A 16,550-nucleotide genomic window follows, 5' to 3' on the forward strand; every position below is an offset into this window, starting at 1 on the left:
ATTATGAGGGACTACATGCGAATCCTTTTCCTAAATGATGTTGCTTATGACAGGAACTTTTGGATAATTGAAACATTGAAATTGACTGCATAACAGAAGGATTTATATTCTACTGAACCATTTACTATTAACTTCCTGAAATACCTGTGACATAGCTATTTTAGACTCAAATGTACAACAAATTACCATAACATACGTATATGGAACAGGATTTTCATCTCAATCGTTTTGTCAACACTTTTCAAAGAGGAAATGTCATATGGGTATGCTCCCCAGAAGCCAATGAACTCTATGACTCATTCGTTGTTATCTTAACTCCTTCGCATACTGAACTTCAAAACTCCTGCATAAGTTTAACATTCATTAAGTTTTTCTTCGTTCTCCTTGTTTATTGTAGTATTTATGAGCGCATTTAACACTCAGCTAATGTTTTCCATCTTTATATTCTACATTAATTGTGAAATCTATATTTCGTGTTCTTTCCATCCGATTTCAAGCTCCATGAAATCTGTTTCATCTGTTATAACGAATGAAGCGATTTAGTATTCGAAGTCAACAACTCTTGAAACAGCAAGCGCTATCATTCTGTAGACCTAAAGTTTGTTTGTAGCTTTACTATTCCGTTATTCGTTGGTCTTACTTCTGCAAAGGTAGAACAAACTTTTATTCTCATTAAATATTGACTTGCTGCATATGCGTATTGAAGCTGAACAGAGCTAAACGTTTATATTTGGATTCAATACTCTCTCAGCTTACTGACCAAATATATTGTTAGTTCTGATGGAAAATACCGAGAAATACATTAACATGGAAGGACTATGAAAAGTTTACCCTATTTTAACTCCATGTTACAATTGGCCATTCATTGTAAATTGGTGGTAAGTTGTCATGAAAGAAACGGACACAACTGTTTATTAGGTCTGTATATGAAGCGTTAGAATATATGTTGAATTAACCCTAAATTATTTGCCCAAGCACTTACGTCATGTACAATGCCTTTTATTTAGGATGGTGAAATCGTAGAGTTCCGGATTTTCAACGGTTTATACTGCTGTTCAAAACAGTTTACAAAACATTTTAGCGATATCTTTAATTTCAGAAACTAAAGAAATAAAATTTACATATATTAACATGCTAAAGAAATTAAATCAAAAACGACAACATTATTTACGTCACTTAATGATTTAATGACTTTATCATTTATCCTTTGCACCAACTACAGCATTTGATCCAAACTCGACGGTTTGCAGTGTACTTTCATTAACGACAGTTCATTTAATTGTTTTAAGGGATTCAACAGTTAATGATCATTAAAGGCGTCATTATGAAAAAAATCAATTGATTTAACTCATTCACGAATACACATATAATTCATTCATTAATTTTTCATATGCTTTCGAAAAGAAGTGTGAGCCAAAAAACTATCGATAGCGGTGTAAAATAAAAGCATCAACGACAAATTGAATTCGTTAACTTTTGACGGTGATAGTTTCGCTTAATACATTAACATCACGGGAAACATTTTTTACCGAGAAGAATATTTAAAAATCTTGGCTTGTTAGTGGTTTCGTTGAAATTGGAAAAGAGGTGGAATTAATTTCGATCCACTGAATTTCCATTTTCAGTTAGCGAATGCGGGGTTAGTTTCGCTGAATGGAAAACTATACAGAGTGAAATAAATGCAATATGACGTTTTTGGGGTCAAAAGCGGGAATGGTGAGCTTGTAAATGCTGCAAGAACATTAGGTACGAAAACAAGGAAATTTTGTAGATGGTTTTAAAAGACTTGTTCAAATATAACAAACACAAAGAAATTATTAGATATACCATACATAACGAAACGGATTGGTCGAAACAGGTAGCCAAACAAACCCTCCGGTTATGGCTGGTTGATGATTGGTTAGAATATTAAAAACCACGTAACGACGGGAACGAGAACATGAACACAGAGGCCCAACGGGCTCAGAGCAACCATAGTTGGGCTGAGGATAACTGGTCGGGTTATTCAAGACATTAAAAAACGTGTATCCTGAAGATTATTGATTTATTTGAGGGAGTTAATGATTTCCAATTTCAAAAACATTCTATAACCTCGATGAAGAAGAATAAATTAACAGATTATATATTCGTCATTATTTGCAGAATTAATTGAATGAGAATTAAATGAAAAGGTCGTGATATCATTAATTCAGCGAACAACATGTAATAGATGAACTAACGAAAATCACTTTGACTTCTTATCCTTAACAAAAACCGAACAAACAAGAATATAGTCTTTATGACCGTAATTACCCAGAAATTAAGAAAAAGATTAATGATAATAAGGAGTTCTGGCGCGATGAGTGACATTGCATTAGAAGTGAATGATGTTAATGAGGAAAACATTAGCCGAAAAAAGCAGATAAAAAACCACGATTCATTATAATAACTAGAACGAAAGTTTTAACGGCTACATGGATATTTAACACGAAGTTGATGAAAGCAGAAGAGAAAGATCCTGTTAATGAAAAACGACCTCATAAATCATTCGTGCTAAAGGTATGACATTACAACTGTACTTGTACAGTTATGACACAGGTAAAGCAACCAGAGGCATTTCAGTTTAACGATGAAATTTATGCCTCTAGTTTCTTTTTCTAAACGGGCTATTAGTGAAGCCAAGATGTTTACATTGAGAGTTAACGCAAAAATAACGTTTTGAGATCGCATATTAAAGTTAAAGCTGACAAATCGTTGAACTTGACGCAACGAACAAAAGTTTTGGAATCTCAATAAAACACAACATCTCGATATAAATGAACTTCAAACTTCTTTAGACAGTAAAGCTGACAAAGAACCATACACATAAATCTTATCACGTACTGTTAAGCAGACGACATATATTGAAACTTTGACCTTGGTTCAAGTGACCATTAGAAAATCCAAGTACAGCGTAAAGATATTCTGAACAGATTTAGATAACAGTTGCAAGGAACATTTGAAAGTCATCAGAAACTTGAAGCACATGAAACTACCAGCAATGTTAGATAAGAAAGCAACAAAGAACCATACACATAATCCTTCACAACTGTTGCTATAGAAAGTATTGAAGGAACGGTTGAAGAAATGAGTGGGGATTGAAATCCATTTATAGTGATCTGTCCTCATAATTTGAAAGACATGCAATTCAGACTTGTTGACTTTCAAGGCGAGCCTGTAGAACTGAAGGGCACCAGTGCGAATGACTGTTGAAGTTGACTTTTTAGAAAATATTAAATGCAACAGCTTACAAGAGAACTCAGAGCTAAAAATATAAAGTATGAATGTTATGTATTAGGTCATGAACTTTGGTTGTTGCTGTTTGATGAAACAAATGAGTTAGTTTATGTCAGTCAAGAGAACAGAAAAAGGCGTCAAAGGCGCCGAGCGCAAAGCGCTATATTGTGTTAGTGAAAACTGCACCATCAATAGATTAGGTTTGCATTATGAAGATGAGTTCGATACTGTTGAAGAAGTTTTGGATAGATATTACAAATTGCTTTAATTTACTAAAACATATTTCAAACATAATTTATATTCTGTTGAAAGTTTTGTATACTCGTTCGAATATTTATACTTAAACTCAACTCCTGTAGTTCCTGGTGTTTCAATGATGCGGAATGTTACCTATTTTCATGAATGGTGGCGTTTGACCACAGCATTTCGATTTCAGGGTCGAGATAGTCAATGACACATTGTTTCCCTGTTATTCGTGAGATAACATTTTCAAGGTCCTCCTTTGTTAGAATTATTTGGTTCTTGCTTATAAGATTTGTCAAAAGCTTCTTATCGTCTTCGAGTAAGATAGTTTGGTATAACTGAAGAAGGTAATGGTCTACGTTATCTGAAGGATTCGTTTGAATGTTTGTGTAAGGGTTGTCGTTGGCTTCTCTTGAAAGAATTTGGTCCAGTGGTGGATACTCTAACTTAACATCTGATGTAGCGTTAGCGTTTGAAGCTGAGTTTAAATTCACGGATTTCAGTTCTGGTTCTTTTTCTTTCAAACACTCTGAACTATAGTTCTTTATGACAATATTGTTTTGTCGTTCGTGAGTCAACATTTGATGTTGGTTCAATTGGAACATTAACGGCACCAGCTAAGATGGATTTGCTTCTCATTTCATATAGAATAAAAACCTTTTATATGTATGAAATGAACAATATACTCGACAAGGGTTTGAATGTAAAGCTAACGAATGAAAATATTGTTGAATTCACTGAGACAGGAGCTGTGTATAAAGATGTAGAACTACTGAACAAAAGAGCTAAGGAAGAAGCAGGAACATGAACAAAGGGTGGAAGCCTATAAAAATTTATGTCAATGATGGCTCAGGAGGTTCAACATAAAGTATGCAGAAAGTTATAGAGTTTATGCTCTCAAAGGTGAAAAGCCTTCATTTAAGAACAGCTATTCTAACGCATATCCTCAAAAGCTAACGGATGGGGAAGTGGTGATATGAATGACAGCAAAAATATTAACAGAAATGGCGACAGAGATGCATGGAATTTGTTTACCATCAGTCAATTGAAGGTTAAACTTTAAAACAATGTTGGTCGTTCCCATGGAATATTTTTGACTTTTAATGGTATTAGTCATGATATGAATCTCAAGGTATGAACGAGGAGAGATGAGAGACTTATATGCTTCCCAAATTTCTTCAAAAGGTAATGTTATACCTGACTGTTTCCAAATGAGTTCAATATCCATAGCGTGAGAAACCTTGAAAGATAACGAAGTCAGTTATGAGACGTTTTATGTTTAAAGCTAAAAACCTCCATGTTTGCATAAGTATTGCTACAGTTAAGTGGTAATGTCTGACTTTAGTAATGATGTTAGCTAATGGTGAGTCAGGCTTTGACACTAAACCTTTACCAGCGAAATCATCACAAACTAATAAAGGTTTGATGGATATTTTTTGAAGGGGGTATTTTGAAAGTTTTGATAGAATGTAGTTTGTCAGTCGTTTCATATCGTAAACTCCTGAGTATTGACGTAAGTGGTGTTTGTCAATAATTCTTTCCATCTCCTCAGAAGTCTTTTGTTCCTGACTGTATAAATTCAACGATGGCATAATATTTCCTCTTACGTCGAATGTAACGTTGAAGAAATTCAATGAGTTCACTGTCTGGAACTTTAACGACAGAGGCTTGAACTTTTGACATAAATGTTTTCGCTGTTGAGTCCATAGAGTCTGAAGTTGCTGATATAATGATTTGGTCATAATATGAGTCATTTCCTAAACGTTCTGTTATGAGTATATGACGAATTAAATTAAATGTCTTACCTGACCCCATCTTTCCACAATAGAAATAAACGCCATTTGAACAGAACTCATAGTCCTTACTGAAAGGAAGAATGAGAGAAGAGTTAATTTGTCTGTAGTTTCATTCATGTCTTCATCTACGTCATGTATTAAATGCTTCATTTTATCTCCATTAAAAATGCAAGTCAGAAATATTCAGAACATAGCACCGAGTCTAACTGACAAGAGTATAAAGATATACTATGAACACGTTATGATGAAACCACCAAAATTCAAGAAAGTCAGTATACTTATGAATATCCAAGACACTGGGTAGAGTATGTAGGAGGTGAGAAAGCTATTGAAATCAGACAGGTTCGAAGTATTCCAGCAGGAAGAACAATATTTATGAAGAACTTTAATGTTTTGAGGTATAATGATGAAACAAAGAAGCAAGATAGTTTTCCTGTTGCTGTGTATGTGAACCTAGACACAGGAGATGACATGAAAGTTTTTAACACAAAGCTTCAAACGGTCGTGAGAGAACAACTAACTGCGGAAGGACATCCATTACCTTCAGAAGTTACCATAGCATATAATTTTGAAACAAACTCAATAGATTTTAAAAGTCATCTCTGCAAGAAGTCAGGTTTTACATTTAATGAAGCAGATGTATATTCGAATGAAAATTCAAAGCTATTGCATGGTTAGATAATGACGATTGCTTTAAGAAAAATATTTAAATTCAGTGACTCAACGGATGTCAATAGATGACCTTCGTGGAATGTTACCATCGATGTTTACAGTAGAAGGTTCAGCAGGATTGCTTACAAGATTGTCAATTGGTGGTATTTGGTCTCGTGAGAACATTGTTATAAAATCCAGTATAAGTGAATTTGTCTGAAGAATCTATATTATGTCTTTCAAACTCCTCACCCTTCCCCCCCCCCCTCCCAACCCCCCCCCCAAACCCCTCTCCCCTCCTTCTACACCCAACCCCCCACTCCTCTACTCCCCCCCACCTCCCCCCCCCCCCCACCCCACCCAGCTACCCACCAACCCTTACACCCCCAACCCTCCCTAACCCCACACACCTCCCCCCACCCCCCCAAACCACCCTTACCCTGACCCCCCTCACTTCCCCAAACCTCCCCTTAACCCACCTACCCCTACAAACCCCCCCCCACCAAACACCCAAACCCCAAAACACCCCCACCCACCCACCTCTCCCCTTTCCCCCCCCCTAAACACCTACACCCAACCCAACCCTAACTCCCTAAAACAACCACTCTACCCCTCCCCCACATACCCCCACACTCTTCCTCACCACACCCTCTTAAACACAAACCCACCTCCACCCCTCCCACCCTCACCTCCCCCCCAACCAACCCCCTCCTCCCCTCCTCCACCCAACCTCTACCGTCCCCCCAAACACCCCAAACAAACACACAACCCAACTCCTCAACCACTCGACCCCAAAACCACCAACCTCCCCACAACCTCTACCCCCCACCAAAACCAACCCCACCAACCCCCTCCCCCAAACCCAACTCCTCCACCGCCTAACCCCACCCCCACACCCCTCCCCTCCCTCCCACAACCGCCAACCCCCCAACCTCCCCACCCCCCCTCTACCAACCCCTACCCTCTCTCACCCCTCCCCAACCCTCCACCCCCCACCCCCCTCCTACAAAAAAAAAACTACAACCCCCAACCAAACACCCCTCATCCTACCCCACCTTCACCTCACCCACCCCCCCCCCAAAACCCCACTTCTCCTCCCCTCCCCCCCTCTCCCTCCTCCCCCTCTCCCACCCCCCCCTACTTCCCCCCACTACCCTAACCCACCCCCCCAACAAAAACCTACTCCTCCCCAAAACCCCCTCCCCCCCAAAAAAACCTCCTCCCCCCCCCCCCTACCCACCCCCACCCTTCCACCCACCCCTACAAACCTCCAAACAACACCTCCAAAACAACCCACTCTAACACACTCTCCACACACTAACCCCCCCCTCCTCCTCCCCACCTTACACTTCCCACCCCCCCCCTCACTCTCCCAACCACTCCCCCCCTCCCCCCTCACTAAACTCCAAACCCACCTCACCTAACCCCCCCCCCCCTCTCCCTCCTCTCCACACCTCCTCACTCCCCCCACCCAAACCTTCCACCCCTCCCTACCCAACCTCAAACCCCCTCCCTACCACTCCCTACAAAAACCAACCACCACCCTCCCACCACCCCCCGCACACTCCCCTCCCCCCCAACCCCTCACTCCTCACTCCCCTTCATCCAAACCCCACCACCCACGACCCACCCCTTCACCTTCCCCAACCCCTCAAACCCCCTACCCTCCCCCTTCAAACTCCCCTCCCCTCCCACCTAAACCCCCACACCCCTCCCCCAAAAACCCTACCCTCTCCCAACCAACCCCCAACACCCCCCACAACCCCCCACCCCCTCCACATCTTACACCAACTCCCTCCACTTCCACCCTCCCCCTTACCACCCCACCTCTCCTACCCTCCCTCCGCCCCCAACCTACCCTCTCTACTCCCAACTCCTCGCTACCCACCTCCACCTACCACACTAACACCCAAAAAACCCTCTTCCCCCAACTACCAAAACCCCTTACCTCCAACCTCCCTTCCCCCCTCCACACCAACACCCCCCCCTCCCAACCCTTCTCCCCCACCCCACCCCTCTCCCCAACCCCACTTCCCCAAACCCCCACTCCCCCTCCCACTAACCCCACCCCCACCCCCCAACCCTCACCCCTTAACCCCTCCTCCACCCTCTCCAAACCCCCTAAAAACAAAACTCCCCAAAAACTAACCTCCTACTCCCTCCCTCCCCTCCACCCCCTCAACTTACACTAACACCCTCCCACCCGTACTCACACCTCTCCTTCTCTACAACTCAACCCCCCCCTACCCCCACCTCCACGCTCCCCCTACCTAAATAAACCGACTCCGCCTCCCTCTACCCCTTCCTCTCCCCCTCACCACCTTCTCCTCCCCCCTACTCAAACCTACCCTGCAGCCAACCCCTCCCCCCAACCTCACAACCCAACCTTTCACCACACACTCCCCCCCAAATCCCCAAACTCCTTCCCTCTCCCCTCCTCCCTACACCAACCACACCCCAACACCTAAACCCCCTAACTACTCCTCTTACTACCTTTTTAAACCCCAACCAACCCACTCGCCCACCCCCCACCCCACCCACCTCTCTCCCCTCACTCCCCACCTCTTCACCCTTCCTCACTCCACAAAAACCCAGCCCACGCGAAAACCTCCCCACCTCCCAAACCTCCCCCTCCCCTCTCCTCCACCACCCCCCAATACCCCCTATAACCCCCCTCCCCCGTAAACTTCCCCCTCAACACCTTAACCCCTACCCTTACCCTCCTACCTCCCCCTCACCCCACCCCCCACTCCCAAACTAACCCCCACCAAACACGCACCCTCCTCCCCCCTTCCTCCCAAAACAACCTCCACACCCACACGACCCCCTCTCCGGTCCTAACCGCCCCCCCACACACCCTCCCCCCCCAAATACAACCCCCCACAACCCCAAAACCCCCCCAACTCCCCTCCCCTCCCCTAACTACCCCACCCCTCTCACCCTCCCACCTCTCCCCTCCCCTCCACACCAACACCCCCTACCCTTTTCAACCAACATACCCCCCTCCTAAACTACCCCTCTCCTCCCCAAAACCCAAATAAACTACCTCCCCCCCCACCCCCACTCCCTCCCTCCCCCACTCCTCACCCCCAACCCTACCTCACCAACTCCCCCCCTCCCTCTCCCTCCCCACCCCTAAACCTCCAACCCTCCACCCCATCCAATACCCCTCCTACAACCCCACCCCAACCACCCCCCACCTCCCCCTCTCACCTCCAACCCTCCCCCCAACCTCCACCAACCACCACCCTCCCCCCCAATAAACCCCCTCCCCTCTCCTAACCCCACCCTCCCTCCTCACCTCTCCCAAACCCCCAAAAACAACACCCCCACCCCTTACCCCCCCTCTACAAAATCACCCCCCCCACAAAACTACTAACCTCCCTTACCCCTCTCAAACCCTCCCTCTACACCCTCCTCCCCCACCCTAACCTACCTACCCCCCAACACCCCCTCCCCTACCACTCTTCCCACCTCTCAACCCCTTCTCACCTCTCCCCCCTCCTCCCTAAACTAAACCCCCCCTCCTCCCAAAAACTCCCCCCCAACCCCCACTAAAAAAAACCCCACCAAACACCCCACAAACACCCCCCTCAAAAAACCCTCTAACCCAACTCCCACCTCCCTCCTCTCCCCACAAAACCCCCAACTCCCCACCCACCTTCCTCCCCCCCTACTCAAACCCTACCCTCTCCTCCCCACCCCCCTCCCCTCCCTCCCTGCCCTCCAAACACAAAACAAACCCCTTCACACCCTCACCTCCACCCCACCCACCCCTTCTCCACCCCCCCAACAACCTCCCTAAACCCCACAACAAAAACTACCCACCCTTAACAACCCAACCAAACCCAACCTCCACCACCCCCCCTTCCCAACCTCTCACTCCCCCACCCCCTACTCCTAACCAACCCCCTCCACTCCCCAACCCCATACCTCACTCACTACACCAAACTACTCCCCCCGAAATACCCCATACTCTCCACCCTCAACCCCTACCCCTCCCTCCACCCACCCACCACACTAAAACCCTCCCCCCACCCACCAACCCACCACCCACTCAAAAACTCCGCCACATCACAGTCTTCACCCCAAACCCACTACCACCCCTCCCCACCCTCCTCACCCCCACCTCCTACACAAAACATCTCCCCCTCTCGCCAACCACCCCCCCTCCACCTCCTCCCTCCCCCTCCTCCCAAACCTCCAACCCTAACCCCCCCCCAACCTCCCCACCCTTATCCTCCTACACACCTACCTCTAAACCCTCCCACCCCCACAAAACCCCCTCCACTCCTCCCCCCCAACACTCCTCCCACTACTACCCTCTCACTTACCCCTCCTACCCCCACCTCTTCCCCCCACCCTCCACCCCACACCCTCCCAACCCCAACCCAACTTCCCCCCCCACCCCAACGCCCTACTTCCCTCAACCCCCCCCCCCCTCAAACTCCCCTCTCCTCACCACAAAAACCACCAACCTCACCTACCATACAACCCACCCTCCCCCTATCACCCACCCCCTCTACCCTCAAACTCCCACTCCCCTCCACACAAACATCCCCCCAACTCCTCCCCGCCCCTCCCTACTCCTCCCCCTCAACTACAACCCCCTCTACTTCCTCCAACCCTCTCCACTAAACCCCCACCCACCCCCCCACCAACCCCTCACTCTCCCCCAAAACCCCACCCTTCCCACACCCCTCCCCCTCCCTCTTACCCCACTCCCCACCCTCAAACCACCACCCCTCCAACCTTCTCCACACTAACCCCCCCCTCCCCTAACCTCTCTAACCCCCCACCCACCCTAAACCTACTCACCCTCCTCCCCCACTCCCACTACTACCCTCCAAACAACCCCTCCCCCTCCTACCATGTATTCGCCACCGAAGCATTATAGTATAACAAACTTTGTCAGTAAGTTTAACATAAGACTTGTCGAACCTTCTTCAATGAAAGATGTTGTGCTACCTAAAGATGGAAAGGATGGACTCATTATTGAGATGATTTTAATAGCATATTAAATGAGCTTGTTTCTGAAGGTCATTCATGATGAAATAACTGTTGTAGAAGATGTTAGCAATTGTTCAGACATTTTGAAGCGAATAGATGATATAAGAAAGAAGTTTATGAAGCCGCAACGCGGCGAGACGAAGTCCATGAGAATGTTTATGTTTCATTGACTTTCTCAGTAACGAGAACTTTTATGAGATAATATTGAAGAGAGATGATTTTAATATGGTGTAAATGGTAGCTTGGGCAGCTTTAGGCGCAATGGAACAAAGCATTAGCATTTGGAGCAAAAGCACTTGGGCTTATGACGCAGTAAATAAAATGAGTGGAGGAAGGGTTTCAAAGACATTAGATGCAAATAAAGGAAAGATTGGAGGCTGGGTTGCAAAGAAGTTAAGATTAAATAAAATAGGACTCATAAATAAAGCATCCAATTTGGTTGCGACTGAGTCAGAAAATGCTTTAGGAAAGGACGATGAGTTTGCAAAACACGCAAAAGACTTTAATGACCAGATGAAAGGTGAAACAATGCATTTAAATAGAGTCGATGGAACTCTTCCTCCACCAGTAGTTCTTCCGTATGGTCCCTATGGAATGTATGGAAACCCTTACGAAAGACCATTTGACCCATTGACTGGTGGAAGTAACTGGTATCATTACGGACGAAGAAGAAAAGCAGTCAAGTTGGAGACAGACGTGAAGAAAGCAACTAAAAAGAAACCAAGGAAGAGAGTTATAAAGCAATGAATTCATGAGGTGAAAAAAGAGGTGAAAAAAGAGGTGAGATTTCACCACTTCACCTAAATTTATTTTTGTGCTATGTTTTCATACGTGTGAGGGTGGTGATATCATTAATTTTTATATAAATGACAGAACAAAAATAAAGCATATCTACTCAACAGGAATGAGACCCTTACTGACTATGTATTCGTTTAATGCTTGATGAAAACAATGGTACATATTATCGTATGGGTATACACAACGTCTGTTTCCATCGTCGTCGTATATGTAGAGCTCAAATCCAGTCCAACCTTCTTTTGTACAATATGTAGCTTTATTTAAGTATGCATTTATGTAGATAAGGCAATTTTCTTCATCGCTCCAGAAATAATTTTTCGTCATTGTTGAAATAGTTTTCGTTCCTCTGCGACCATAAGGAATGTATGCAATGAACTTTGCGTCATATGGGATTGTAATATATTCAGGGTTTCTTTCATCGTCAATGGGTCTGTCTTTGTTAAAATGCATGTTTCTCAGTTTTACTTGAGTTTTGAATAGTTCACGGAAACGTTCTGGGAAAGAGTCATAGTAAATGTAGTCGGACATGTCTTTGTAATGAAATAAAAAATTAAAAAAAATAAAAATAAGGTTATTTTTTATTTAGTGAGGACGGTAGTGAATTCGTTAGTGAAGTCGTTAGTGAAGTAGTTAGTGAAATCGTTAGTGAAATCGTTAGTGAAATCATTAGTGAAATTATTTATGTGTCAGATGGTTTTGTAAATATTTAAGGTTAAGTTGGTGTTATGGTTGTGTTGTAAAATATACGTTACCGGTTTCGTAAAGTGTCAAAACCGCTAAGTCGTGTACGGAGGCGCGCAGTGCCACAGTACCCAAGTTAGGGATACTAACTTACGAAGAAGTTTTGACAAAGTGTTTACGTTTATGTTTGACAAAGTGTTTACGAAGAAATCATGACAAAACATATACGATGAAATCATGACAAAACATATACGAAGAAGTCATGACAAAACATATACGAAGAAGTCATGACAAAACATTTACGATGAAGTTTTGACAAAGCATATACGATGAAATCATGACAAAACATTTACGATGAAACCTTGACAAAACATATACGATGAAGTCATGATAAAACATTTACGATGAAGTCTTGACAAAGTGTTTACGAAGAAGTTTTGACAAAGTGTTTACGTTTATGTTTGACAAAGTGTTTACGAAGAAGTCATAACAAAACATTTACGAAGAAGTTCGATGAAGTGTTTACAATGAAGTCTTGACAAAGTCTTGACAAAGCATTTACGATGAAATCATGATAAAACATGAGGGTGAAAAAACAGGTGAAAAAACGGGTGAGATCTCACCTCTTCACCTAAACATTATTTTTGGTCATTTACACTCATTACGAAGAAGTCATGACAAAGCATTTACGATGAAATCATGACAAAGTGTTTACGAAGAAATCATGACAAAACATATACGATGAAATCATGACAAAACATTTACGAAGAAGTCTTGACAAAACATTTACGTTTAAGTTCGACAAAGCATATACGATGAAGTCATGACAAAACATATACGAAGAAGTCATGACAAAACATTTACGATGAAGTTTTGACAAAACATATACGATGAAATCATGACAAAACATTTACGATGAAACCTTGACAAAACATTTACGATGAAATCATGATAAAGTGTTTACGTTTAAGTTCGACAAAGCATATACGATGAAGTCATGACAAAACATATACGATGAAGTCATGACAAAACATTTACGATGAAGTCTTGACAAAGTGTTTACGAAGAAGTTTTGACAAAGTGTTTACGTTTATGTTGACAAAGTGTTTACGAAGAAATCATGACAAAACATATACGATGAAATCATGACAAAACATTTACGAAGAAGTCATGACAAAACATATACGAAGAAGTCATGACAAAACATTTACGATGAAGTTTTGACAAAGCATATACGATGAAATCATGACAAAACATTTACGATGAAACCTTGACAAAACATATACGATGAAATCATGACAAAACATATACGAAGAAGTCATGACAAAGCATTTACGATGAAATCATGATAAAGTGTTTACGTTTAAATTCGATGAAGCATTTACGATGAAGTCTTGACAAAGTTATGAGGGTGAAGTTCGATGAAGTGTTTACAATGAAGTCATGACAAAACATATACGATGAAGTTTTGACAAAGTGTTTACGATGAAGTCTTGACAAAGCATATACGATGAAGTTTTGACAAAGCATATACGATGAAATCATGACAAAACATATACGATGAAGTCATGACAAAACATATACGATGAAATCTTGACAAAGTCTTGACAAAGCATTTACGATGAAATCATGATAAAACATGAGGGTGAAAAAACAGGTGAAAAAACGGGTGAGATCTCACCTCTTCACCTAAACATTATTTTTGGTCATTTACACTCATTACGAAGAAGTCATGACAAAGCATTTACGAAGAAATCATGACAAAACATATACGTTTAGTTTCGATGAAATCATGACAAAGCATTTATGTTTAGTTTCGATGAAGTTTTGACAAAGCATATACGATGAAATCATGACAAAACATTTACGATGAAATCATGACAAAGTGTTTACGAAGAAATCATGACAAAACATATACGATGAAATCATGACAAAGTGTTTACGATGAAGTCATGACAAAACATATACGAAGAAGTCATGACAAAACATATACGATGAAGTCATGACAAAACATTTACGATGAAATCATGACAAAACATATACGATGAAGTCATGACAAAACATTTACGATGAAACCTTGACAAAACATATACGATGAAGTCATGATAAAACATTTACGATGAAGTCTTGACAAAGTGTTTACGAAGAAGTTTTGACAAAGTGTTTACGTTTATGTTTGACAAAGTGTTTACGAAGAAGTCATAACAAAACATTTACGAAGAAGTTCGATGAAGTGTTTACAATGAAGTCTTGACAAAGTCTTGACAAAGCATTTACGATGAAATCATGATAAAACATGAGGGTGAAAAAACAGGTGAAAAAACGGGTGAGATCTCACCTCTTCACCTAAACATTATTTTTGGTCATTTACACTCATTACGAAGAAGTCATGACAAAGCATTTACGATGAAATCATGACAAAGTGTTTACGAAGAAATCATGACAAAACATATACGATGAAATCATGACAAAACATTTACGAAGAAGTCTTGACAAAACATTTACGTTTAAGTTCGACAAAGCATATACGATGAAGTCATGACAAAACATATACGAAGAAGTCATGACAAAACATTTACGATGAAGTTTTGACAAAACATATACGATGAAATCATGACAAAACATTTACGATGAAACCTTGACAAAACATTTACGATGAAATCATGATAAAGTGTTTACGTTTAAGTTCGACAAAGCATATACGATGAAGTCATGACAAAACATATACGATGAAGTCATGACAAAACATTTACGATGAAGTCTTGACAAAGTGTTTACGAAGAAGTTTTGACAAAGTGTTTACGTTTATGTTTGACAAAGTGTTTACGAAGAAATCATGACAAAACATATACGATGAAATCATGACAAAACATTTACGAAGAAGTCATGACAAAACATATACGAAGAAGTCATGACAAAACATTTACGATGAAGTTTTGACAAAGCATATACGATGAAATCATGACAAAACATTTACGATGAAACCTTGACAAAACATATACGATGAAATCATGACAAAACATATACGAAGAAGTCATGACAAAGCATTTACGATGAAATCATGATAAAGTGTTTACGTTTAAATTCGATGAAGCATTTACGATGAAGTCTTGACAAAGTTATGAGGGTGAAGTTCGATGAAGTGTTTACAATGAAGTCATGACAAAACATATACGATGAAGTTTTGACAAAGTGTTTACGATGAAGTCTTGACAAAGCATATACGATGAAGTTTTGACAAAGCATATACGATGAAATCATGACAAAACATATACGATGAAGTCATGACAAAACATATACGATGAAATCTTGACAAAGTCTTGACAAAGCATTTACGATGAAATCATGATAAAACATGAGGGTGAAAAAACAGGTGAAAAAACGGGTGAGATCTCACCTCTTCACCTAAACATTATTTTTGGTCATTTACACTCATTACGAAGAAGTCATGACAAAGCATTTACGAAGAAATCATGACAAAACATATACGTTTAGTTTCGATGAAATCATGACAAAGCATTTATGTTTAGTTTCGATGAAGTTTTGACAAAGCATATACGATGAAATCATGACAAAACATTTACGATGAAATCATGACAAAGTGTTTACGAAGAAATCATGACAAAACATATACGATGAAATCATGACAAAGTGTTTACGATGAAGTCATGACAAAACATATACGAAGAAGTCATGACAAAACATATACGATGAAGTCATGACAAAACATTTACGATGAAATCATGACAAAACATATACGATGAAGTCATGACAAAACATTTACGATGAAACCTTGACAAAACATATACGATGAAGTCATGATAAAACATTTACGATGAAGTCTTGACAAAGTGTTTACGAAGAAGTTTTGACAAAGTGTTTACGTTTATGTTTGACAAAGTGTTTACGAAGAAGTCATAACAAAACATTTACGAAGAAGTTCGATGAAGTGTTTACAATGAAGTCTTGACAAAGTCTTGACAAAGCATTTACGATGAAATCATGATAAAACATGAGGGTGAAAAAACAGGTGAAAAAACGGGTGAGATCTCACCTCTTCACCTAAACATTATTTTTGGTCATTTACACTCATTACGAAGAAGTCATGACAAAGCA

The 16,550-nt window shown here is 41.6% G+C and overlaps 1 protein-coding gene across 1 annotated transcript, besides 2 other annotated features; it reads right to left on the reverse strand.

The window, feature by feature from the left end:
- Positions 1–12,585: part of a mobile genetic element that runs on past the window's edge.
- Positions 1–16,550: part of a mobile genetic element that runs on past both edges of the window.
- On the reverse strand, positions 11,847–12,281 carry TVAGG3_0819490 (uncharacterized protein; the record flags this gene model as incomplete). The annotated part of the gene is made up of 1 exon (XM_051247967.1): positions 11,847–12,281. One exon carries the CDS (start codon positions 12,279–12,281, stop codon positions 11,847–11,849), a length of 435 nt encoding a protein of 144 aa, XP_051083442.1.

The sequence above is a fragment of the Trichomonas vaginalis genome, chromosome VI (genome assembly GCF_026262505.1).
Source record: "Trichomonas vaginalis G3 chromosome VI, whole genome shotgun sequence".
Classification (NCBI taxonomy): Eukaryota; Parabasalia; order Trichomonadida; family Trichomonadidae; genus Trichomonas; species Trichomonas vaginalis.